Below are 27,344 nucleotides of genomic sequence, written 5' to 3'. Positions count from 1 at the left end.
TCCATCAGGATAGAAGAGTCTTCGAAGTCTCGACATGACAAAGAAAACGGTGAGAAGACATCCGTCGAAATGCAGCCTCTGCAAGCTGAAGGATGATTGCCACGATACTCTCCATGCACTGCGGCGTCTTCTACAAGGATTACCCCAGTTCAGAAGACACAAGTTACAGCACCTAACGCTCCAAAAATATGACGAGAGGATAAAAAAGGATTGGACCACATGCGCCTTACCAGTAAACAAACAGGCCCATGGTACCGTTCTACGTGCGCAACCCTAGATTCGCATTCACTGTTGTCAATCATCCGGGAGCATGGCCTATGTCAAGACGTCATCAGACTTTTCGCTAGACAGCGCCCAGAAGATTCCTAGTTGAGCAGCGAAGTATGAAATCCTTTTTGAGCACGAGGACGGTAAAATCTGTGCCAAGAGTGAATACACTTTCGGCTTTATCTAATCACTTTCACCAAGCATTCCATGACTGTGTATATTCAATTTGCCTTTGACCTCACAAGCCAAATTAGAGGGATAACTAAAACCCGCTGATCAAATTTTTTACTCAAGTTCACATTGCAGTGCTTGTCATCTGGGGTAAATGCATGCAACTATAGAGGTCAAGTAACAATATGCAACTATACAGGTCAAGTACGATGCTGCTTTTCCCCTTCAAACGACCCACTTCCATCCAATGGCGTCGGTCGATTTTAATAACAATGCTAGCATGACAATACAGGGAGTGGCAAAGGAAAGGGGATAGTCCCCTCCCTCGATGGCTGGGGATAGTCCCCTCCCCGCATTGTCATGAGAATCGTCCGACGCCAATCGCTGGAAGAGGGTCCCCTTTGACGGGGAAAAACCGCTTCGTTTTTTAGTTGTATCCGAATGTAATTACATAAGTGTGAAAAACGGCTTATCCTTTTTTCCCCGTTTTGGCAACAGACCTATGTTGACCTTAGCTTTGGAGGCTTTGGGAAACATGGTGACCTGGACTTTTGCAGTGAAGATGAGGCACCATTTTGACTCATTTTGCACGTACAGAGCGCACTGGAGCTGCCAAGCAAGCTCAATTTAGAGGCATTCATCACCAGAGAGTCCTTTAACAGTGGCGCACAAATAAAATGGAAGACATAGGCGCCATTTTTTAGCAACTATCATTCATTGCAGCGAACAGCGCGCTCCCGTGTGTAAGAAAATGTTGCTTTTATTATTTGTATTGACAGCGTTCTGTTTGTTTGCAGAACTACTTCATAGATTAGTTCACAATAACCGTCACTACTCATTGCCATTATCACTGAAGCAAAGCCCACTGCAAAACAAATGTTTCTGCTCAACAACAACTACCGCTTCACTAAATACCTGGCTCTGCTTGGATCCTTTACACATTGTTAAGAAGTAATTGGACAGTGGTTCACTTTCCCGAGGTAGACAACAGGCGTCAAAAAATGGCCATATTATAGCCCGTCCTGCAATTACAGTCACTAATTTCATGACATGGTGTGGACGGCGCTCGCCTCATAATAAATCCTATTAAACAGGTTCGATTTTCTCGCCAGATCATGTGGCTCATAGGCTTTTTACTGAGGGCACAAGACTGCGCAGCAGGTGGGATGTACACGCAAGAACTAAATTTCAGCCAACGTTACTAGCAGTTGCTCAACATGGTCATGCTGAATCTTTCGACGTCATCGCGCAGCGATGGCAGAGCGGAATGCCTGTTCTTTTTGTTTGTTCTGTAATTACGTCAGTCCATGCAATTACTTGCATAGTTTGAATGGTGTAGACAGACTGGACTGTTGCTAGAAAGCCTCCAGATTCTAACCAAAGCTCTTCACATCCCTCCGGTCCTGTTCATCGACCCCCGCTTTTATTGACGCCTGCATTCTCCCTTCTCAAACCAAACTCTTCCGAGTCAGTAGAGTGCAATGAAAGAGGGAAGCCAGGATAAAGCACTTAAGAATGTTCACAGTGTTAAGATAAGTCAATTGTCCTTGACCAACCCCAAATCACCTTCGTCGTACAAACGTATTGATAGCGCTTCCCCATGGCATAAGAATAAGAACAGGGAGCCGCCGTAGAATCCGAAAAGTGTGTGAAGCATGCAATGATATAAGGTACAGACGTGGCCATGAGTAAACGGAGCACGCTATTGCGTTCGAAGTGCAATCACGCTTTCTCCATTGGTAATGAAGAAGCGTTATTTGTCTACAAGAAAGCCCACCAACCTCCGCTACCAGCATGCGCGCACCACTGCTGGAAATTTCAGTTAGGTGACGCGTGAAAAATATTCTAAGACAGTTGCGTGCTCCGTTTACTTTTGTCCGCGCCTGTACGTATGTGTTTGTAATTCTCGCTCTTGACAAGCTAAGCAACAAGCGTGGCACCAACCCGTGGGAATAGGAAAACTGTGAGCGTAAGACACATTGCATGAATTAAAGGTCCCTGAACCCTATCGCACAGCTCCAATGTGATTGCATCCAGAGGTGCTGCTACCACTTTTCGCTATGGGCATGCTGGAAGCGGAAAAATAAAAACTGTTCTGAGTTAACCCCGTACACCTTTGTTTCTAGTCAATACTTGGTCACAGTGTAATAAGCGGCGTTTACATGAACCCGACCGCGGCGGGTCGAGTCAGGGGATCGAGTTAAACAAGGTCAGCCCAACTCGACGACTGCGTGTTTACATGAACTCAGATTTAGCGTCGAGACCGCTTTAACTCCAGCGACACCAAGCGTCAAACAGCGCAAGCGGGAGAGGGCAGTGGCTACCTCCAAGATGGTGGCTCCGCTGTCTCGGAGGCGGACAGCGCCGGCGAGAAACAGGTTCACATTTATCCTCTCCCCTCCCGCTAACCCGTCTCTTCGACTCCGCGCTTTTAGAAAGGCGGGTCAACCGAGTTAACCTAGCCCCTGCAGGTTAACTCTACTCGCTCTGCCGCTTATTTTACTCGACCCGACAGCGTTTACATGAACCCGACAACTAGTTTTTTACCTGACAAGCAAACTCGATTCGACTCTATCGAGTTCATGTAAACAGGCCTATAGAGAGTGCAGCCAGCCTACCACGTGTAACACGCACGCAAAAGAAACCAAGGAAATCTCACAACGGGCATTGGTCGATCTGCAGGCTGCTTTCCTACCTTTCTTTCGCACTTGCAGGCACTGTACTGCGGAGTACCAGCCGTGAATGGTTTAAAGTTGCGCCCCAGAGCGGGGAGTGAAGAGGAGGCTAATGAACTGTTTATGCAGTTTCACTAGCTAGCCCCACCTGTTTACAACGTCACTTCGCGAGACCGCTTGCTTTGTCGGCGTTGTCCCCTTCCTAGCTCACGCCTTCTCGTCATGTTGCACTCCACAGAGCCGAAACGCGCCGACTCACAGTAGCGATGAGGCAGGCTCCATAGGCTGCTGACTCCATTTCCAATAATTATGTATTTTGTCACTTTTTTTTTATTTGCAAAAAATCTTTTTCTGTTAAAGGTGCGCTGAAGAGGAATCTGAACTCGTATTTTTGCCGCGGGAACTCGATCTACACGTTCCGAGCATTCTTAGAAACTTCGACTTATTGCCCTGTGTGGCCGATTTCCCTAATTAAATCGAATTAACGGCCGGCTCCCGCTTTTTTTTTTCGAATTCTCCCCGTACGATGAGCGGAGTCGACCAACGCATGTAGTGCCTTTAGCCAGCTTCGTGGAGGCTTTGGTCTCGCTTTATTTGTTTTTTTTTAGGTTTCCGTGAATAGTTTCATTCGCAGATAATATAGCCGCAAAATAAGCCCGCAGAAAAAAAATGCGCGCGGATTATTTGCTTCTACGGACTACTACGTATTACCCCGCTGATGGCAGAGCGGCAAGCCGCCACGAGACTGGGTGAAAGGCACTCCCCGCCTTGGTCGACACCGCCCACCGTACGGGGAGAATTAAAAAAATAAAGGTGGGAGCCGGACGTTAATTTGATTTAATTAGGGAAATCGGCCACAGAGGGCAATAAATTGAAGTTTCTAAGATTGCTCAGAACGTGTAGATTGAGTACCCGCGGCAAAAACACGAGTTCAGATTCCTCTTCACTGCACCTTAACACTTAATAATCCTCTTGAATGGAGGACGCTGCATATTATTGGGTCGGTACAGCAAGAAGTGTTTCGACTAGCAACATTACGGAGAGGCGGGAAAGTGGCAGCGACAGTTTTACCATCATTTTAAGCCCCCCCCCCCCCCCCCCCCTGATCAACCAAGTTCCTGATCAACCTCTAACCAACATTTCATCAGCCTGGTTAATTAGGTTCACTGGGGCTAGAAAAGCCGCTATCCAGCAGGCTCTCGAGGCTGTAAGCGATGGCGGAAAAATGCACTGCAGGAGGGTCTGACCAAACGTTTTAAGCCATAAAAATCTCTCCCTCCCTTCTTTGCATTGATTGTCAGGTCGCCCTGTTCAGAGCCAGCAGCGGCTGCCCTGTCTTCGCGAACGTCTTCATCTCTTGATTACTTCACTGAATTCTCTCCCTACCCTACAAAGTTTCCTAGACTATCGATTATCTATTCGGCTCATTACATCTCCTGCGAAGACCACTCCTTCCTCTTATCTGCAAGAACAATGTCGTCAACTGATATTGAGGCACAACCGGACCACTGTTGCGGACGCACAGAGTCCGGAGCATTCTGGATGTGCTAGACCTTGAAGATGAGACCATGACCAAGAGAAACTACTAAAAAAACTAAAAACTACGAGGCAAAGACACTGACAGCATGGCCCCTTGTAGCTCCTCTAATATCTCATCAAGCTTTCTTGACGTCTTCTTTGTCTGTTTTTCTTTTTTTTTTCACACGTACTGATTTCATTGAGATAACTTTTCCCTCAGGCCAGTGCCAACTCGTGCGCTGGGCGAGACTGCGAGCCAAAGGGCAGGAGACACCAGATACCAGATAACGAAGTATCCTTTCAAGTATAGTTCGATAAAATGTAACTCAGCTACTCCTTCACGTTTCGAAAGATCGTTTGCACTAGAAGGGCCCGTGGGTAGTGTTAGAAGGCTTAAACTAGAAACGTAGCTTAAACGTTATCTAGTTCAAGGACAGAAATACTCAGCGTATACAAGAGACATACCGCAGTGCCTACACTGTACGCACGCATTGCATATTCCGTGATGAAAAGACCACTCAAGCGCCCCTCTAGCGATACCTCGGCCGGAGCCGACGTACATTGGCGATGAGAGATCGATCATGCTGTCCCGGGCTAGGGTCGCATGCCGCCCTGGCAGCCGAGACGACACGACGGCACTCGAAAAGCGATCTTCGCCACGGTATGTGACATCCCGTGCAGCGCGCTTCTCGTCGGGAAAATTTCTTCGGCTTATTACGCGTGACGAGCGTAGCGATTTGTTGCTGCTAGGGTCTCGAAGAATCCGATACTTGCGTCCCGAGCGCCAGTACAGGCAGCCGTCGTGTTTCGACATTTTTTTCCCTTTTTTTACGCATCTCCTCCCTGCTGGGCAAGAGTTCCGTCGTCGGAACCCAATTAATAACAGAGATGTACGGCAATCGACCTGAATATGAACGTGCCGATATTTCATGCCGAGGTTTTTACTTTTGAAAAACGGATTTAATTGATGCGTATGCTTTATTTTAAAGTAGATTCTGCGGTTTTTTATAAAGCATGTCCCTTTTTCTTAGTTTGTCCTTTACAGCTGAAAAGATGTACAGCCTCGGAATATCTCTTTGACGTCGGGCAATGTGAAACGTGCATAACCTGAACGTATTTTATTGGTTTCCTACACAGCCTTAGTCTCGATAATGAGAAATGTAATGTCTTAAAGGGCCTTTAAGTAGAAGTGCCATTTTCGTTTCGTAAATGTTATTTCCCGCAGGGAGTGTTGTCCGTTGGTCGGATCGACGCCATAAGAAAAAAAAAATGGTACTCAGGTCCTGTTCTGCCTGAAGACGATAAGAAGCGACGGACTGTCTTGTTCTTTGGTGCGAAGCAAACTAATGTCCACAATCGATCACGACATTTTCTAATTCTCGTAAACTTCTTCGCTCTCGAAGCAACTTTCGTGAACGCTGTGCTCGAACGCCGGTACATTTACGTTGGGTAGTCAGAACTATAGAGTTTCTCAGTATAACTTAGAAGTAAGATGGCGCCACCGTCTATGCGAGTTTCTGAAAGCACACTTCATCTTCCGCTGAAATGCCTGGAAAACGAGGTTTTGTATTTAGCTCGGCTAATGATGGCCCAGAAACGTTGGTTCTGCATCGAATTCGGAAGCCACGGCGCGATTCTCACTTCTGCGTGCTGATAAAATTATTTTGACAGTGCGTTTTTCACTTTTTCAGTACATTTAACACAAACTTCACGCTGGTGCAGAAACCTTCACTGAATTTCTTGGAAGTTTGCGGCGAGAATAGTCGTACTGTTGCGGCCCAATCCACGTTTCGTGCCCAACAATAGCCAAACCAAGCCAGAAACTTGATCTTCCCGACATTCCTGCATACCTCTATTCATGGTGGAACTAATGGAGCGCCGCCTGCTTTCTCTCTAGGTATTATTTAGAAACACTATTATCACAACACCTCCTAGTCACACTTATACGACCGCTTCACTTTAAGCAACATGAAAAAAGGAAAGAGTCGGTTTTCGACTCAGTTGTGAGTACAATAAGTGGCATACACGATGTCGCGGATAGTCAAACAAGAGAGTCATGGTTACCACGTTCCCGGTCGCTATGTTCACTTTTGTTACAACCACTGCCTTGCTGGCATGTTGCTATCTACGCACGTATTATTTCTCCTGGCAGTTGACCCAGGACAGTTCCCGTCAAATTGCGCGCTCTCCAGGTGTCTTCACAGCAGGAGCGGTTAAAATAGGTGGAACTCCGGAAAGCAGCTGGCAGGTCATGAAAGCCTTTTAGGTTGAGCTGGGAGACCGCAAATATCCTCTGTTTGCGGTTAGGTTTCAGCGCATGTACTACTACGTACACACACACAAAACAAAAGAAAAAATGGCGTTGCGAAATTCGCAACGCGTTTAAAGATACAGATAACTGCCATTTTTTATGATGCAATAACGGAAACAGCTTTGACTTTTCACCTTTAGCAAATGCTTGTCGTCATCATCAGCCTGACTATGCCCACTTCAGGGCAAAGAGGCCTCTCCCATGTCTCGCCAACCAACCCTCTCCTTTGCCAGCTGCAGCCATGCTTGTAGTCATCGGAATTAAAATAATGGCTTACTCTCTTACTATTCTCTGCTGTGTCGTTTAAAGCCTGTGGTCTCTTAGCCTGTATTTTGGTTTCCTTCTTTTAAAAAGATACGCAACCATGTATTCGCACTTTGACATTCTCCTTGCGGCTATTTATCGCGTATAAAGAAATTCAAACAAGTATTTAACTAGCTTAACTGAGTGCCCTGCGAAGTACAAGCCGCTCTATCTAGTCTTAGTTCCGTTCAAAAGCAATCCCTTTGCTAGCCTTCACAGATCCAAACCGCTATGAATAAATACGTTCGTAAAGGGCACGCACTTCTCTTCGCTCAACCACACCTGTCATCCGAGTTCTACACGGGTGGTATATCAGACGCACAACGCGCAGTCGTCCTGTCAAAGTCGTCCTGTCCTAGCCGAGCAAAATAAAAAAGTAAAAGTCGCGTAGAGAACGGAAAAACACAGCCGCATGAAGTTTGTTCACCCCCTAACAAGCAACGTCGTTTTGGGGACACTGCTGTTATTCGGTGACCTTTCCGTTTTTCTGCTCTCCAAGCGGTGTTTTTTTGTTTTGTTTTTATGGGGGTTTGACGCCCCAAAGCGACTCACGCTATGAGGTTTGGTTTATTGGTTTATTGGGGCATAACGTCCCAAAGCAACTCACGCTATGAGGGACGCCGTAGTGATTGGCTCCGGAAATTTCGACCAACTGGGGTTCTTTAACGTGCACTGACATCGCACAGTACACTGGCCTCTAGAATTTCGCCTCCATCAAAGTTCGATTCCCGCGGCCGGGATCCAACCCGCCCCTTTCGGGTCAGCAGCCGAGCGCCATAACCACTGAGCTACCGCGGTGGCCCAAGCGATGGTGTTGGAGCAACATGCCCTCCGCAGACAACTGGGGTAGGTAAAAAACGTAGCGCAAAGAGACGAGGACACAGAAAGACAGACAACACACGGCGGTAACTTCCAACAATGGTTTATTTCAGAAAGGTGGTTTTATATCGACATCACGACCAACCACGCCGTCAAACCATGTGCTAGCAAAGCGTATCAGCCAGATATGCAAGCTCTGCTAGCACATGGTTTGACGGCGTGTTGGTCGTGATGTCGATATAAAACCACCTTTCTTTCTGAAATAAACCATTGTTGGAAGTTAGCGCCGTGTGTTGTCTGTCTTTCTCTGTCCTCGTCTCTTTGCGCTACGTTTTTTTACCTTTAAAATATGAACCAACAAGCCCAAGCATATACCCTTCTGAACTGGGGTAGGTCTTTCACAACTCCATTCATCTGCAGTCAGTTACCCCCTCATATTAGTCACCGCCAAGCTTCTCGACAGTTGCGCCGACACCTCTAAAAATAATCAGAAAGCCAGCCAATGGGTTCACCGAGAGAAAGAATACCACAGCTGCATCCAGTATGGGCAACAGGAGTGTGCTTGTAGGCCATATGTAGTCCGCACACATTGTGCGTCGACAAGAGGAAACTCGCCCAGAGGAAACATAAAAAATGGCGCGTAACATGGCGCCTCTCTCTCTCTCTCTCTCTCGCTGCAGCTTCGCCGTCGACTTTCGAGCACAAGGCTGTTCTCCTCCTCCGCCTCACTTTCCTACTGAACCTCCCTCTCCCTTATCTGCGCGGCTCCGCTGCTAGCAGCGATAGACGCAGACGCGAAAAGCGCAACAGGCGCCAGGCGCCTGAAGTACAACTCTCTTTGGGTTCCACATCCTAAATTAGTCTGTTATCGAAACCCATTCCCGTTTGCTATTTATTAGAAATATTACCAGACGCATCGTGTTCCCGCATCTCTCGAACAGTGTCCCTCCAAGTCATCAGTGAGACAGAGACCGGAGAGCAGCAAAAAAAGGAATATACACAAACGATGGAGTTTGAGGACGTGATCGAAGAGTTGGGAGGATTCGGCAGGTTCCAGAAGCTCCTCCTGTGGATCTTCCTTTTGCCGTCGCAGATCCTCTTTCCGTTCTTCTCGATGAACCTCATCTTTCTCCTATCGGAGCCCGATCACCAGTGCGTTGTGCCGCAGTTGGATGCCTTGGACCTGAACGCCTCCCGTATCGAACAGATCCGGAGGCTGGTGGTCAGCGAGGATGAGTGCTCCATGTTACCTCTGTGGGATGTGAATGCGACGACTCACCGCCTCCTTGAAGGAATAGGAGACGCGGACGCGCCGTGGAACGCGTCGTGGTTTGTGAATGAAAGTGCGCCTAGGAGACCGTGTGAACTCTTTCGCTACGACGATCTGCATTACGACGAGACAGTGCCGACAAAGGTAAAAAAGTGGCCACTGTGGCTGTAAGGAAGAGATTAAAGGGTTTTACTTCTCTAATATGGCTTGGGTTCGAGTGTGGGATCATGCCCTGTCATCTAGCCTCTGGCGCTGCGGAGAAGGTTGTAACTATTTATTTCCGTGAACATCTGAAGAAGAATGTGTTAGAATTCTACCTCCATTTCATGCGTCTTTTTCTAGGGCCTTTGGAAAAGTTATTCAAGCTAGCTTTAAAGTCCTTGTCTTAAAAGCTTACAATATGCATTCTTACAAAAAAATAAGGGGGGGGGGGGGGGGGGGGGAACAAACACGTTCTTGTTTCTGGGTTATTGCAAGGCATTTTCTCTGGTACGTTTAGTTCCCCGAAATGCCGCACTTAACGAAAATTAATCCATAAACAAAAATTGAATTAGCTATATTTGTCTTCTTGCTTGTGCTTCCTAATAAAGCAACTTATATATTTTTTTCATGCGAAAATTCAAAAGCACAGATTGGTGTCCAATTATTTCTGAATAGTCAAGGCTGCATGAAGCCAGAGATCTTGAGCAGACTAAAACGAACACGTAAGCCTACCCCGATCCATCCGTTTATAGCTTCTCGCAGCACAAGCAACATTCACTCTCCCAGAAACATGTTCCGAGTTCTCGAAATACGGCTCCGTAAAACGAACACACGCCCTCCGTGTGTACAGCGCTACCGACTGGACATTACGGAGGACGAATGTACTCGAGCAGCGAATTCGTTGCCAAGTCCGACGACAACTTGTTACGAAAGCACGTACCGCTGACGCCGTTGCTTCAAGGCCAGTTAGTTCCCCCTTCTTGCATACCGACTCTCTCTTTACTTGAATTATGCCACTCGGGCAGGCCGCGCAGCTGCTTCGCACGTGCGCGTGAGAGAAGCCCGTACCTGGTGATTCCTAGAAACGCTGGCGCCTCTCTTTCCTGAAACGTTAATGATTTCTTTTCTTCCTTCTTTAAAATAGATGTATACATAAGTGTAATTAAACCACCTTACACAATTATTAACGGTTTGGTTTTAGATTAGGCTTGATTTTAACGATTTCTTTGCTTCCTTCATTTATAAGAGAACTGCACAAATGTGTAATTAAACCATCTTACTCAATTATTAACGGTTTGGTTTTAGATTAGGCTTGATTTTAACGATTTCTTTGCTTCCTTCATTTATAAGAGAACTGCACAAATGTGTAATTAAACCATCTTACTCAATTATTAACGGTTTGGTTTTAGATTAGGCTTGATTTCATTGAAAATAAATCTATCTAAAAAGAACAGTTGGTACGCTTAGGTGCTCTACGTTTACACTACGACACGAATTGCGTGCTCACGGACTTAAGAAAAGGAATCTAAGGCCGTATTCTATAGGCTGTCCATTCTCCAATGTCCATTTCGCGTCCGTCTGCTCCTCTGTGATTGGTCACTCAAATACACCCGCGGCTTTCAAGCGTCTGTGGAAAGCGACCACGCCATTGGGTGGCTGGCGACCGAACCTCGCTATTGGCTGATATTGGATGCAATATGCAGCCAATGATCAGGTCCGGTCACCAATCACCCAATGGTCAGGTCACTTTTCACAGACGCTTGAAAGCCGCGGGTGTATTTGAGTGACCACCGACAGAAGACTGAATGGGCGCTAAATCGACAACGGAGAATTCACCGCTTACAGTCCTAGATAAAATATTCCCAAATTCCGCGTTAACGCCACCCACATTAAGCCGATCGAGGCAAGCTATACCTAGACAGGGCAAGACAAATCCGAAAACAAAGTCAAGAGCCAGCCAGTATTATCAGCATATATTAACGCATTGTTACATAACTACGCGACATGATGTCATAAGCGGAAGAAAGCCCACAGATGTAACGTTAACTTCACCTTTCTCTGCAATTATTTCGAGGTAAAGAATAGGCATTCATAACTCATTAAGAAGGTTTCATGTCTGAGATTTCTGGATAGACTTTTTTTTCTTTAATATCAACTTTTAAACTTCAGTCTGCTCAGCAAAGACACAATCCTTAAAACACTACAATGCCGCAACTTCTGCGAGGGCTGCGGTATGAGTGCAAATACGAGCCGCGCCCATCTGCTTAAGAAGCTTTACTTATGTTTCCGTAATTGAGAAGTATCAAGCTAAAACCCTAGCGGTTAAAGTGACCTTCCAATAAATGTGGCACGCACTCTGCTCAGGTGACACGGCAAACTAAGTTAGAAACCTCGCATAAGGTCACAAACGAGACATACCTGGCGTTGTTGCTGTTACTGTGTCCTCAAATTTTATTCAAATTATTTCGCGGCGCTACATGCAACAACGTTCACTTTGTGCAGTGCCAGCAGGGCGTAAGAGAGTTGCATGATGGTTCTGCGAAGAAGTACGTTCGGGGGCAAAAGAAGTGTATACCACTTGAACTTGGGCCAAACTGAGCTGTAATTTCGCGTCACGACCACGCCTGGGGTCGAGACAGCAGAAGGAAGGATCGTTTTTATCGGCAAGAATGTCCTATTTAGCGTCGGTCGCACTTCTGCTTACCGAAAACGGCAAAAACGACGTTGTAATACAGTACAAGTTTACTTGGTGTACGCCACTTTTGCTCCCGACCCTACATCGTCATATGTTGCACGGTACCCGTGAAACAACAAAAAATTGAGCAACGATTTTGTAAGTTGTCAAGCATACGTGCTACAGTAGTTAAGTGTTCACCCCTAAAATACAGTTCAGATAGAAATACGCATTGACCATCTTTCCTTTCTTTTACTATCAATTTTCCCGGGGTAAATATAACGCAACGTATGTGCCACGTAAATATTCGTTAGATGCAGGAATTCTACCATCACTCCTCACTTCGTCATTGGAAAATGCAAAGTTGCGCAGTCTTCTTGGTTTTCGGGGAGCTTTGTCAGATGTAAGGTGCGAATTTTCTCCGCAACACGCAGTGGGACCTGGTATGTTCTCACGGTCATCTCCCGAGCCTGGTGTACTCTGTTGGCACCGCGGGGAGCGTCATCGGAACTGTCTTGATTGGAGCAATGGCTGACAGGTAAGTTTTTGCGGGCGCACAACGGTCGGTACTCACTATTTTCATGTTCAGCGCTGTTCGTTGGTTGCTCTTTGCCCTCATTTCGTTCATTTGCTTGCTTGCAATTTTCTCTTTTTTTTATAGAATTATTGCCAGAGCATCCCGAGATCTGTTGGATGTCGTACGCATGAAATAATGCCATCAATAGCGAGGTCATGTGACCCACAAACACATCCTCTTGTCACGCTCTTTCTTCCACATCCCCTCACGCATGCAGGTGAGGCTCTAACGCCATGTTGTTGATGATGATGATGTTGTTGTTTATTGGGGGGTGAGGGAGGGGGGGAGGGGGGCTGCGCAAGGCCATCTGAGGACAAAGGGTGACGTGGCACGCCTTTTTTCGTCTACTCGAAGTGAGGTGAAAAACCCACTGCCCAAGCATGTCACTCCAAAGAAGCTGAGCACCAGGCAGGGAGTCTGGCCATTAGCTCGCCGATGTCCAGTGACGTGAAATTTGCTGATTGCTCAAGAGAGGTGACGTAACCCTGTACGTCATCGCAACCTGCCTACCGTGGCAACCTGGCTACCAGATTGTGAGCAATCTGCCCACCGTGGTAGGTGGCAGCTAATTTAATGATTGGTCGAGAGAGGTCACATGACCTTGTGGAGTCCTCACAACGTGCCCACCAGGCTGTGAGCAAAGTAGTTTCTGGACAGCAACCCAAATATAGAATTAAATAAAAATTGGAAAAGAAATGTTTTATGCAAATGTCGGCACCTTCATACCGTAGCGGAAACCAACTACTGCAGCTAGTAGTCCAAATGTGGTGGTTGATGGACCGACAATCGCAAAGAAGCTGACTCAAACACACACAGAAGTTGCAACGGAAGCTGCGACAAATGTGAAATCTAATGTTATCGCATTCTACTCTTAAGAAGACTAAATCATCCACATAGCTTTTTTTTCTTTGTGTGCTGATCCCTGATGTCAGGCTATGCCGTCATCCACGCTCTTCGAAATGGATAACAAAGCCCTTTTTGGTCTTTTCGCGGGTTTGAATCGAGTGACTACCCCAAAAATTGCTTTATTTTTAGCCCCAACTTCCTCAGCAAAGAATGTGTCTTCGCCGTCTAACAAACCAACGTAGCAAGGAACGCAATGTAATAGGTTTTAGCAAGAGCGGTAATTGCGTTCTGTAAATTTTCAGTGCCCTTTTACGACATTTCTCATGCAAGTATCTTTATTTTAAACTTATTTTCGGGAGTGTATTATAAGAAGGAGGTCATTAGATTTAGGAACTCTATGAATCGGGTTTCGCGAGCTTGCTCTTATGCCAGTGATCGTTGCGGATTTGAACCATGAAGAAATGGTTATTTCCGCACTAAGAGATTCCTCCTTCGTTTTCGTCGTATTTTACTGAAGAGAAAACGGTCTAAAATAAGAGCTATGACCTATCTATACAAGTGAGTGCTTTCTACGTCGTAACCTTTTCAGCAACTAAATGAGGTTGTAAAGAAAGTAAACAACCTTCGCTCTTTCACCTTTGACTAGCTTTTTCTTTAATATATATATATATATAATAACGTGTCCAGCTCCAAAATTATAGTAAAATAAACGGCCAGAACAGTGACGTCTCCAAGGCATCAAAACCAAACACAGTTTCACTACGCTGACTCTGGTTTCTGGACAAGGCGTAGCTTGTCGAAGCGTGTACAGAAATCCACTGTAATGCTAGACTTGGTTCCCTAAAACTAGTTTTTGAGCCAGACAACAAGGAGTCTAGTATTTGTTACGTGACGTTGACAATTATGCTTTGTCGCCTAAAACCTGGTTCATATATTAAAGCAAAAATTGATTCTGAGGATGGTGTCAGAAACGCGGAAGAACGTCGTCTCCTAGCGTGGATACAAGTGCGGCCGTCTTAAACGCCTTCGACCTGTATGAAAATAGGGGCTTATTTAAAAACGGCTTATTCTATGTTCATCGACGGAATTTCCTGGAGATTCCGAAGCCTGCGGCGATATTCGGTGGTCGAAAGGTGCAAGAACTCAGCTCGCGGATGGAAACGTCTCATCATCAAATGTGTTCTGTTGCGGTCTTCTCCAGTGCAGGAATCACTGCTCCGTGGAAAGGAAATGAGGGCAGAATAGCTTTTCCTTAGTTTCGTTTCGACATCTAGAAATTGTGGCAACTGGTGAACCTCACATCAATAGGGTCATTGCAGCGTGGGTGTCGCTGTTTAACATATCACACCCCTCTCACGGTAGTTTTGTTTCTACTTGGGCAACACTTTGACAATACAACACAACGTGGACAACACAACTTTCGCAATACACCTCCAGGTATCTTTCTTGAATCAAGTAACAAATTTGTTGCAAGTGCATAGAACAGTCAAGATCAGAATAAATGCGACTAGTGTTTGAGTTGCCTTTGTAGACAATGGGGGTATTTAACGGGACAAATAAAATATTTGTGTTTTTGCACGGTCATAAAAAAAGTTATTCTCGTGCTTCATTTCTTTGCAGATTCGGCCGCAAGCCGGTCTTCTTCGCCATCGTACTGGTGGCCGTGTTCTCGGGCTTCGGTGCAGTACTGGCCACCAACTTCGCCGTCTTCGTTGTCATGCGCTTCATCAACGCGCTCCTGGATCCCCAGATCGACCAGGTTCCCTACATCATTAGTGAGTCTCGCGATACACACTGCTGCAAGTTAATGGCGGAGAATCTGCCGCTTATCGCTAATATACGGTCAGTGCGATTAAGCGGGCACAGAAAAAGACACGACGCTAAAATGTTTGACGTCACCTGTTTCTTGCTTTTTTTTATTTTTTCCTTGCCCATTGAAATGAGGCAGTACTAACTAAGCTCTATAGCGCTAACGACTTCCGACGACCATGACTACCTCTAAGGGCATACGCTAATGCGGTACTTTTTGTGATACAGAAAGGTACTATTTGCCTCCATCTCACAATTTCCGCGATCACGTCCGGAATTATGTCTCGCCTGTTTGTTCGTCCCTGCCAGGCTGGCTTGATGCACGACCCTTTCGCGCCAGCTGTGGTGATGACAAATATGCCATTTCGCTTCCCTGACGCACTTTCATGGCGCCGTGATAATACCGCAGCTGGCAGCAGCACTTCAGGAAATGCGAGCCAAGCCCGTGTACCATACTGCTGCCAGGCTTGGGAGTCTTATACAGGGCGACCCACATGGAGCGAACTTGCGCTGCGGATTTTGAGCGGCGCGGCGGAACGCGGACGCACCGCCGCTGTGCCGCGGCTGCCGCCAAACCGCTGCCGACAAAAACAAAAAAAAAAGATTTGTAAGCTTACTTTAAAGCCATTGTTTATTGGAGGGCGTATTCTCACTTTTTAGTTCAGCGTATGCTATCTCCCCTCTCCACTCCACCCCCACTCGGTTTCACCCTGCGCGCCGAGCCACCGGCAGCTGCTGCTAGCAGAGACGCAAAAATAGACTCAGCCTATAGTAGCGCCATCTGGTTCTCGGGACAGGAACCATTATTGTAAACTAACCGGCTCTCCTCTTAAGCCTAGAAGTGGGAGAATCGTCACTCTAAATAAAAAAATAAGGCAAATTTATCACTTATAAGTTTTATTATAGGCAAGGCGAGACGAAGCGAAAGACCGGTGCTCCATTTACGGCCAGTGAACGCAGTGAAAAAGGCAGCAACAACGAGAATTCAGTCCATAGCGAGGGGTCCGGCTTCGAAAGGCGCCGCCATGTTTGTCGCCGCGCGCGGGCGGAAGCTAGATGCGGGAAGAGAGCGCCCTCATTGGTCCGCGCTGACAGCCCGCATTCGCCGCTTCCGGTGAGCGGCTGACCGCCGGGCGAACGTATCTAGCACTGCTTGGTCGGCGGCGAACGGCCGCCGGCGGCCAAGCGGCCGCCGCCGGGCGGCCGTACGCAGGTTTTCCGCGAGAAAACCGCTCCATGTGGGTCGGGCTTACCCCTGCTACACGGGCGTTTCGAATGCCTTCCAACCGAATGTCATTCGACACGACTGCCGAACTAACGCTGCTACACGAAGTTTTTCAACGGCATACGCTTCAGATGACATTCGAGTCGACGGAGCTCCGCGGCGACATTCCAGATTTTGGAATGCCTTCGAAACGCGAACACAGCCCGAACCGACCAATAGCCGTCGCCGCCGCCGTCGCTTCGCCCCGCCCACCGCTGCGCGACTGCTTTCGGCTCTGTGGCTGTTCATTTCGATACCCGCTACTCGCTTTTTTCTGCTGTTTGTTTAGCAAATAGTTCGTGTTCCGTCTAAGTGAGTGCTTGCAGATAATAGTACACCAATGAACATTTACCGCGTGTGCATGAAATTTCCCCAGGAGTGCGCCGATGAGGACGACTGCAGTCATACTGCTGTTTACATTGGTTTACATCGCTTCGTATGAACAGCTTGTGCTCGTTTGCAAGACACAAAACGAAATATGCGCTTTAGTTCTATTAAATAATCTCTTCTCTTCTGTACCGGTTGTACCCGTGATTGTTTACGCAGTGCGACAATCTGTGCGAAGCGCCGACGCGATCGCTCGCCTGAGGAACACTTGACAGCCGGGTTGTTGACATCGGATGATCGGCGCTTCTCGCTAATTTTCCCGGCTTCCTCCGACATGCCCAGTACTTTATTTTAAACTACTTTATCCAGAAGTATGTTTGGTGACCGTTCGCGTTAAATGAAATGGCCTGACTTGTTAGTCACAAGCTAGCGACGCCGGCGACTGCTGCTAGCCGTAAAGCACTGCTCGGCAGCTCGAGTCACACCGCCGCTTCCCGTTCATCGCATGCGCGTCCTGCGATGTAAGCAATAGTTGATTTCATGTCACTGTTGTCAAAACTACACTCGTTGACCATTTGCATTCGCTAAAACTTGTGAATTCGTTCTTCACAACGACCGCAATCACCGATCCAACCTTGCGGACTCGCTAGGCCTAGTCGTTGCTGAAGGGAACGGAGTCGTCGTCGACTGAAATTAATTTGGCAAGTGGTTATCTCTATTGAGTGTCCAAGTGTGCACATGTGAAATATAGCCGTTCGTTTCGCTTATTTCCAATACGGATAATGTATAAGCGCGCATGTATTCGCACTGTCCACTCATCAGCGTGTTTTCGCTCAGCCGCCGAACTCCCGTGGGCATGAAGGCTGACCGTCCGCCGATCCGATTCGTCGGTGTCGTTTAGCCAAAAAACTTGTCCCACTACAATAATATTAAAATGAACTGGATAGCTCACTATAATCACATGATGCTGTTCACCGTGATAGTGCCGTTGTCGGACCAGTGCGACCGTCGTCGTCGTTGTACACTGAAAACGAGCTGAGAATTTCGAATGCGTTTGGAAAGTTCCGTGTAGCACAGCGGGAGTCCGTCGAATTCGAATGCCATTCCAAGTCTCGACTGCCATTCGACTCAGATGTCATTCGAAAGTACCCGTGTAGCACAGGTATTATACTCCTCATAAAAAAAATTGGCGGGGGCTTAGCTTTGGTTAAGCCTGGTAGGTTGCGAAAGCAGGTGTTTTATACTGCATATGCAGCGCCTCTAGTGGGAGGAGCGCGGCGCGCCGTACCAAGCGGCCGCCGTTACCCGACGAGCCGAGTTGGTAGCCTGTCTCTCGCTCCTGATATGACGTCACTCCATAACGTCACTAGCGCCTCTAGCGGGAGGAGCGCGGCGCGCAGTGCCAAGCGGCCGCCGTTACCCGACGAGCCGAGTTGGTAGCCCGTCTCTCGTTCCTGGTATTACGTCACGCTATAACGTCACTAGGCATGGTATGACGTCAGGGGTCATTCTAAAGGTAAAACGTGCCAAGTGGCCGCCGCTACGCGAAAAGCCGTTCTTGGGAGTAGTATTGCTTTCGCAATAAAAATAGGACTTCCATGTCTGCAGCTCTGAGCAGTATATGGCTCCCATTGGCCACGCATAGCTGTTTCCCACGAGCGACCAACCCGTGGTGCGCAGCGCTTGCGTTGGGGCGTGTGCAACCTTCGTTGTCTTTGGGTAGGACGTGCCAGTGACTCTATTAGGACGTGTGGTCATAAAATGCCGCCAAACCCTTTTTTTAGGAAGAAAAAGATGAAGTAAATGCCTCATTTCTCGGGCGACATGTGAACCCTTTCATAGGGGAGGAGGGAGCGAAAAAAGCAGAGGAGAAAGAGATGCCCCAGTGAAGGGCTCCGGAATGTTTCCAGCAAGACGGGGTTGTTTAACTCGCACTGGCGTCACGCAGTAAAGGGGCGTTTTATGTGTTTCGCCTCGCTCAAAACAGGGCCCTCACGTTTCGACAGCTGCAAAATACATATGACGCCCATGTGCTCTGCGGATCCCTCTCGGATGCGCTGTGCGATCTGTTTGGGTGTTATTGGATGAAAAGAAAGGTACTGCCACAATCTTACAGTGGGTCGACACTTGGATTGTACTGTGAAGAAAAGAATTAACAGGTGAAACGGACCAAGGATAAAAGCAAAACAGGAATGTTTACGCTTGCTCTCGGCAAACTGTCGCGCAGTTTCGAGCAAAAGTCGCCTCACTGCACTTATGCATCAGTAGGAGTCAGTGCTGAGAAGAATCAAGCCAAGCCCCGCCAGTTATAATTTCTTCGGTCCCTCCGTAGTCTACACGTTTCATTTACACCACTTGCAGCTCTCCAGCTCACTTTCGCATAGCAAAGCCTCATGGCTTTCTTCGCTGTTTCCTGCGCTGTACGGTCAATATGCTGCCCTCTGCCTGCATTGAAGGAGTGCGCTATAAACACGAATGTGACTATATGAATGTAATAGACGGCCAAGTTCTCCTCTAGCGCACTCTCTTTTATAAAATGGAGTGCTCAAGTGAAGAGCTCACTCCCTCTTTAGCTCTTTCTGTTTATAGTGTAGGTAGATGTATAAAACCAATCAAACGCAATTTTAAAAAAGGTAACGAAACATTTACCGTAACGGAATTTCTTCGCTGTAGATTCTGCTTACAATTTCTGTGAATCGAGGTCTCGGCAAATCGCGAAGAATGGGTCAACACAACAATGCCGCCTTTCATCCCTATGTGCTTGAGCACAATTACATCCACTGCACCACAGTCTCAGCAGCCGCTTCTTTTTCCAACCCAGCCAACTACGCTTAATCCCGTGACGCTTGCGGAGAGAGACCTAAATATGCGGCTTCTTTCAAACAACATACTTATGCCGATAGCGATAGGTTCTTATAGCCCATCCCGGTCGTTCGCGTCTTGTTTAGAATATAAATAAAACAATTATTAGGCTTTTCTTGCGCTTGGTTCTCGCCTGAGCGCCTTCTTGTAGGCGCACAGACTGCCAAGCTTTTTGCCGAGTTAGAATTTGGTGTCTCTACCCCCCCCCCCCCCCCCCCCCCCCCGCCCTTACTGAACTACTGATGTTTTCGGAGTGTGTTAATGCAGAGCTTCAACTCCACCGGACCCCACTTTTATCACCATGGAGCCCCATTTAACCACTTCTGCTTGTCGGGTGTGTCCATGCAGTGCTGGAACTGGTCGGCGTCAAACAACGGACCCTAATGCTGGGAGTGGCGTGTATGGGCTGGACGCTGGGCATGTGCCTGCTGCCGCTAATCGCCTACCTGAGCCGCACGTGGGTGGTGCTGGCCACCGTGTGCGCCTCGTGCGCGGTGCCACTCCTCTTGTATTTAAGGTGAGCTTCCGATCGTCCCTCATTTAAACCACCCGCAAGGCTCCGTTGGTGAGCTGAGCCTCCGTACTCTGTCCTTGACGGGCCGCACGTGTTCGTTGTAGGATCCTCCCCGAATCTCCGCGGTGGCTCTTGTCGCAGGGTCGGCTACAAGAGGCCTCGGCCATTCTGCGCAACATCGCTGCCCGCAACAAAGTCGAACCCCCGATAGACCTCGACCAGAAGCTCAAGGTTAGTGCGCTCTCCACTCAAAGCCTCAAAATGGACTACTCATTGGTCCTTTACCTTCTTTGCCATTTCTTCGGATGCCGCTTCCTCCAAATTCAAAGAAATGTCACGTATTGTTACGTTGCAGAAGGATCTTCGAGTACTTTCTTTAAAAATTAGTAATTATATATTCATAATTAAGAGTACTTGCTTCTGTCGTACCCTTATTGGCTTGGTTTGGTTTGGTTTATTGGGGTTTAACGTGCCAAAGCAACACAGGCTACGAGGGAAGCCGTAGTGAAGGGCTCCGTAAATTTCCACCCCCTGGGGTTCTTTAACGTGCACTGACATCGCACAGTACACGGGCCTCTAGCATTTCGCCTTCATCGAAATTCAGCCGCCGCGGCCGGGAACGAACCCGCGTCTGTCGGATCAGCCGCCGAGCGCCGTGACCACTCAGCCACCGCGGCGGGGCTGTCGTACCCTTACGGTCAAGCGTTTACATTGCTAGCTGTTAATGTGCAGGTTACCACGCAAAGTATGTTTGCCGTCGTCCTCGTCGCAGTAGTAGTAATCAATGAGCGTTCGTGCAGCCGAGCGTGACATGATAGAAAGGAAGTAGGCAGGCATCTCATGCGTGCTACCGCCCAATCACATGACCAGCGCGTGAACAATCACATGACGATTACTGGTACATCGCGCCAACATTCCCAAAACAAACAGATCGAGGTTACCCGTGAAAGGTGTGTTTGTGTTCGTAGTCAATTCTGGGTACCGGGGCGAGGGGGGCGAGAAATGGAAGGGATCCTGCACGGGTATCCCGTACGAACTGCATCTTTTTGTGTGCAGTGGAGGATTTATGGTTCACTCTGACAAGATGGTTGGGGTCAGCGATACCATTGAACCACGTATTTCTTGAACTTTTTTTCGCAGAACAAATTGGGATCAGCGTGGTTTTCCAATGTACAATTTTTCGCCGGAGGCTTGGGTGGCGCCTATCGTTAGCGCTATTGCCTATCGTTAGCTAGCGCTGACTTTCGCCATTACCAGTTATGCAATGGCCATTATCACTTTATGATCACCTTGCACATTACAGAAGTCTGAGTTCCACGTACAATGTCCAACCTTTTCTAACCGGCACACCTTTATCGGCTGCATCGACGCATTTTTAAACGCGCAGCTCTTAAGCGCCCGTTCCTGCGCTCAACGTCGTAGTCGTCGTCGTTGTTGCCGTCGTCGTCGGCGTTGTCGGCATAGCCGGTTGCGCAAAAGGCAGAGCGAAACGCCACCTGGAAGGTGACAGCCTCTCATCTGACAGGTGACCGGTGGCACCTGTCGGCGTCGGCGTAAAACGCCACCTGACAAGGTGCTTGTTACGGCGTGTGACAGGTGGCGTGATAGTAGGTATTAGCAGAGCGAAACACCATCTTCCACGACTAGTGCTATAGTGAACTAGAATAACTAGTGCGGAAAAATGGACAACCGGAAGTTGGCTGCCACGGGAAGATCCCGGTAGGTGGCTAGCAGCGCCACCTGCCAGCGGTGCCAGGTGGCGTGTCATATTACTGACTGCAGTAATCGTCTGTATTTTTTTTTTAGATTTTGCCTTCCGATTTCTTTCATCCGAGTACTGCCGATTGATTTTTGTGCTCAGATGCTTCATCACAAAACTATGCGCAACAATTTTGCCAGCATAGGGTGCATACTAGAGACAGGGGTGAGTACACTGAAGCAGTCGAACATATCACCTCATTAAAGGCATAGGTATACCCCTAGATGTCGTCCTGCGTCACATTCAATACTTTAACGTTAATTAAAAGACTAGCGCAATAAAACTAGGACAAAGACATAGAAGGAGACAGGACAAGCGAGTTAGCGCTCGTCCTGTCTCCTTCTATGACTTTGTCCTAGTTTTATTGCGCTAGTCTTTTAATTAACGATGACAAACCCACTAGCAATGCTTTCCACCTTGATTACATTCAATACACTGGAACCTTCTTTTAACGTTTCAATGCAGCGCCGATGGTTATTACCTTTCCGTTGTCACAAAAGATTTTTTTGTTGTATTTTGGGATACGAACTTAATTACCAACAGAAGTTTTTGTAGTAGCAGCTTAATTTTTCTAGTAATGCATTGTCTCTTGTTGCACCGACAGAACAACAGAAAAGTACAAACGGAAAAGCTGTGGTTACAACACAGTGTCCAAAAACTTATGTCGTATTTTTCGACTCGATATTGGTGGTACTTCTCTGCTCCGCTGCAGTCATCAAATTTGCCCCTGGTTATCTATTTCAGAAAGTTCAACAAGGAATCAGCGCCGAAGAAGAAGAGGAAAAATCGGCCTCTATTCTCGACTTGATCACTAAACCCAAGATACGAAAGTTCCTGCTGATTCTCACGCTTGTGTGGTGAGCCACTATGCCATTATCTCTGTCTGGTGACCTACGTGGACATACAAGATAAACAAAAGTAAATATGCAGGGGGTATCACAGCCATTTAAGCAAAAATGTATGCAGTAAATATACACAAAACAAGGCTACGTCGAGTGGTTACCAGCAAATTAATGAATGTGTTAAAATGGTATCCAGGCGAGTAAGAACAAGTTGGAGTGCATTTTCGAGGGACCCTCAAGTTATAAACAGCAGTTGGCCAAAATGACTTTAAGAGACATTTATTAGCAGCAGAAATAATAATTTTAATTCCTTAAATAGTTGTTTTGCAGTCATCAGTGTAGTGTCTCCGCATGTGATAGTTTTGTCCAAGTTATTTTTACCCAGGCGCTTAACCTTGGGATCGAGAATGTCCAAAAGGATCAAAATTAAAATGAAGTAAGTGAAGAGACTTATGGCAAGGAAAAAAAGGAAGGAAAAGAGAAAAAATGAGAACGAAAGGAAAACACTGATTCCATCGACGCGTGATGCATAGTGGGGCACTTGTATGGAATTCAGCGTGTGTTGCAAAAAGATCGACTGTCGTCTTACCTCGAGCGGTTCGCTGATAAAGAGGCAAATAAGTGCCTTGTTTACCTGTTGACTGTGGAGGATGAGCATTGTTCCCCATCAATAGTGGTTTGATTATTTTGCATACGCAGAGGTGCCAATAAAGCATCCTACGAAGTACAGATATTGATTTAGTCTCCGATTGCTGAGTTCGAGCGATTATGAACTACCCATGCTGACAAACGTACTGTTAGCGTTGGCAGATCATATTACGGCACAAGGTACCTGCCAAGTTCAAAATTCACTTCTTTTGCAAAAATGCGCAGTCGTGTGTCATGAACAAGCAGGAACATTTACTAATAAATACGTTTGCTGTGTATAGTGAATTCGCAGCCATTTGATGCGCGACAAGTAGCTCCCATCCCTGTGATACCACTCCCGTTCATTGTGAAAAGCGTGAAGTACTGGGCCACTGATATAGACCTCAACGCCTACATGTCCCACGGCAGCGAATACTACATGTAGAGTGCACATTGAGTGAACAGATATAGAAGCAATATGAGAGGGAAGCCTTATAGCATGCAATGATTTCACCTCAAATGTGAAAAATAACTTGCATCTTGTTTTTTTTTTTTTTACCGCGATAGCATTACAAGTCACATTGGGAGAAAAATGTGATGTCTGTCATAAAATCAGCTCATTAAGTGGAAGGAAGTGACGTCACTAGACCGGAAGTGCAACTATACGCTTCGGTGTACCTTACTACCTCCGTGGCGCCACCTCTAGACACCTTGCCGGAAACATCCAACCGCCAACTAGATGACCGGAAGGGATGTCGGGTTGTGTGCCGATAGAAGTGCAGCTGTCTACAAAACACAAGCATGAACGATAGACACAAAACGAGATGTAAAGGCATTAACAGTTTCCAATGTTATCATATAATCTAATTAGGTGCTGCCGCCGTGGTGGCTCAGTGGTTATGGCGCCCGGCAGCTGACCCGAAAGACGCTGGTTCGATCCCGGCCGCGGCGGTCGAATTTCGATGGAGGCGAAATTGCCCGCCGCGGTGGCTCAGTGGTAAGAAGCTCGTCTTCCGAGCCAGAGTACCCGGGCTCGAACCCGACCGCGGCGACCGCGTTTCGATGGAGGCGAAACGCAAGGGGCGCCCGTGTGCTGTGCGATGTCAGTACACGTTAATTAAAGATCCCCAGGTGGTCGAAATTATACCGGAGACCTCCACTGCGGCACCTCTTTCACTCTTTCTCCTTTCACTCCCACCTTCCTCCCCGCCCTTACGGCGCGGTTCAGGTGTCCGCCGAGATATGTGAATTAGATACTGCGCCATTTCCTTTCCTCAAAAAACAATTTCAATTCAATTTCAAATTCTAGACGCCCGTGTACTGTGCGATGTCAGTGCACGTTAAAGAATAGTGGTGGTGGTGGTAAAACTTTATTTCCTACAGTAGGGGTCCTGAAGGACACTCGGCTAGGCGCCAGGTGTAGAGGGCAGCTCCCACGTAGGCACAGAGAGTCCGAAGCTCTCCGCCGCCGCGCGGGCCTCCTGGACAGCCCGAAGCTGGTCGTGAAGTGAAGCACTTTTTAGTACTTTGTCCCAATGTTCCTTGTTCTGGGCGTAGTCGTCACTTGATGCACAACCACAAAGCATGTGGGTCCAGTCTACACGTTCACTGCACTGGTCACACACATGTTGTCCGTCGTAGTCTGGGTCGATGTGCTTCATGCGCCCCAGGTGGTCGAAATTTCCAAAGCCCTTCACTACGGTGACCTTATAGCATGAGTTGCTTTGGCACATTACACCCAAATAAACCAAACATAATTAGGTGCTCCTCTGATTTTTTAAGGGCGAACTGCCCGTATCTACAAGTTCTTCTCAGAAAGAAATATAAATTTGCATTCTGAGCCTTCCCTTTACTACTGTTCACATTAGTACATAAGGCCAAAGAAACATTCTCGTACTTCTGCACTGGCCCTGACGACGACTCCAGTGATGAGCATGGAGTTGGCTACGGGCACGATCGAACCCGATCCAATCCCTCATTTTCCGTTTACTGATTATATTCCCAGCTATGTCATCGGCGCCACCTTTTTCTGCCATGGCGTTTCAGGTCCGCCGACAGCTGCGCCTACACCGGCCTCCACATCAACGTGACGCACCTGAGCGGCAACGAATTCCTCAACTTCTTGTATCTGGCGCTTGTCGAGTTTCCGGCGAACGCGGTCGGCTGGTGGAGCATGGATCGTTTTGGCCGGCGCTGGACCAACGTCTTCTTCGTGCTCCTCACGGCAGCCGCCTGTTGGGCATCCGTGATCGCACCCTCGTGTGAGTCGCCGCCATTGCTGCCAGCCTTATTCTTCTCATTGCCGGCGCGAAGACTTGTTGCTAGCTCGGGCGACCCAGTGCGACACACTTCAGTGGCTAGATGAGCGTGAATATCGGCTACTGAACACAATTTCCACGGTTTGAATCCCGACCGTGGCGGCTGCGTTTAGACGATGTCCATGTGCTGTGCGATATTAGTGTGTTTTTAAGAGCATCTGGCGGTCGAAATTTATCCTTCTTGATATCTTGATATCCTCCTCCTTTCACTCTTTCCTTCATTCTTTCTCTTGCGGCATTGTTGGGGTGTCCACCGCCAGTGAGACTTACCCTACTGCGGTTTTCCTTTCCTCGTGAAATATGCACATTCTTACATTCTGACGTTGCCGTTGGCCAGATGCCTCCGTGCCATCCAAACTCTGAATACACTCAGGCACCGCGAAGGTCCAAGATGGCGCTGAGATATCTCCCGCCGTGCTTATGTGCTTATCATTCAGCAATCTTCACAGAGAAGGCCCCTCTCACAATTTGCTACGCATAGGATGACGCCAATCTGCATGCTGAGGTGGCCAATCTTGAAGCGCGCTGTTTCCTCTCAAAAGTTGCGCGTGTTTTAAACTCGCGTAAGTTTCAATTAGGAGCCGCAGCTAGCTTCCAAAAGCCGGCCGCAAGCTGGCACGAATACACATGGCGTCTTTTGCAAAAAGCTCTTCGTAAGGCGCACGTAAGCCCTCCAAAGGAACAAGGCAATCATTGCCGGCGATAGGAGCAACCCCACGCGACAGTCGTCGGGATCAACTTGACTATGGCTGTCGGCAACGTTCTATTAAACGTTGCTAAGACGACATGTATTGCCAAGAACACTCCGGAACATCGACAGAGTTGCGCACCTTTGTCCAGATGCTGTAGGAGTGTCCTGTAGAACATATGAATGAAATTTTGCTAGCTGCTTTGCTAGAGACGAGACGCCTGTACTTGCACGGCATGTTTGTGTATCCAGCAGAGCTTGAGAGCAAGTATGATATCTGAAACTCAGACCTGCTTAAAATTTCGCTAGTCTTACTCCACACAGCATCGTTCGAGCGCTCTAGACAAGGGTTCTCACCTGTTTACATCGATGCTGACTGTGGTTCTACGCGAATACAGTAGCAAATCTAGCCAGCGTATACGGAAGATAACTTACCGCGTGCGATGAACCGAGTATCAGATGGCTATAAGTCGGCGGTTTAAAATAAAGAACAATGAATGAAAACTATGGATATATATTGTTGCAATGCGTACTAAACAAAGTAGCCGCTTTGACCAATGCCTATTTTATTATCAATTCCTGTCAGATCGTCATTATCCGAAGCTTACCCACATTAGCACATACTGCGCAGCGCAAACCGCGTATAGTAGAGATGTGCAGCCGATGCAGTGCTATGCAATGCGCCCACACCTTTGGCACGGTAAAACTCCGGCTTCAAATGCACTCCTTTCCCATTCACCAACTCTCCACTACCCACATTCATGGACTTTTCCCCCTGCCCCTTCCCCTCCTTGAGAAATTAATTATTATTTAATCAATTCATTCATTCACCTTGCGAATGGCAGAGACGCAGGCGCGTCATTCACCTCTCATCCGCGACGCGACACGCTCCTGCGCGCCCCAGTGCATGGTGGCAATTTC

At 47.6% G+C, this 27,344-nt stretch overlaps 2 protein-coding genes across 3 annotated transcripts in view; both read left to right on the top strand.

Annotated features, from left to right (window-relative positions):
• The window catches only part of LOC149359957 (carcinine transporter-like), a 28,559-nt gene extending 25,974 nt beyond the window's left edge, over nt 1–2,585 (top strand). For both annotated transcript variants that reach the window (XM_089572060.1, XM_089572059.1), the window contains exon 10: nt 9–2,585. In XM_089572060.1, coding sequence (XP_089428186.1) covers nt 9–96 — 88 coding nt within the window. In that variant the 3' untranslated portion in view covers nt 97–2,585. The remainder of the gene's footprint in view (nt 1–8) is intronic.
• Nucleotides 2,586–8,491: 5,906 nt separating this feature from the next.
• The window catches only part of LOC149359956 (organic cation transporter protein-like), a 34,988-nt gene continuing 16,135 nt past the window's right edge, over nt 8,492–27,344 (top strand). Inside the window, exons 1-7 of the mRNA XM_089572058.1 lie at nt 8,492–9,478; nt 12,425–12,528; nt 15,034–15,188; nt 20,024–20,192; nt 20,294–20,420; nt 22,693–22,805; nt 25,464–25,678. Of these exons, the coding sequence (XP_089428184.1) occupies nt 9,071–9,478; nt 12,425–12,528; nt 15,034–15,188; nt 20,024–20,192; nt 20,294–20,420; nt 22,693–22,805; nt 25,464–25,678 (1,291 nt within the window). The 5' untranslated portion in view covers nt 8,492–9,070. The remainder of the gene's footprint in view (nt 9,479–12,424; nt 12,529–15,033; nt 15,189–20,023; nt 20,193–20,293; nt 20,421–22,692; nt 22,806–25,463; nt 25,679–27,344) is intronic.

This window comes from Amblyomma mixtum, chromosome 2, assembly GCF_055824585.1.
Source record: "Amblyomma mixtum isolate Tamu chromosome 2, ASM5582458v1, whole genome shotgun sequence".
Lineage (NCBI taxonomy): Eukaryota > Metazoa > Arthropoda > Arachnida > Ixodida > Ixodidae > Amblyomma > Amblyomma mixtum.
The sequence above is the reverse complement of the archived record's forward strand: the minus strand, read 5'-3'. Positions and strand labels throughout refer to the sequence as shown.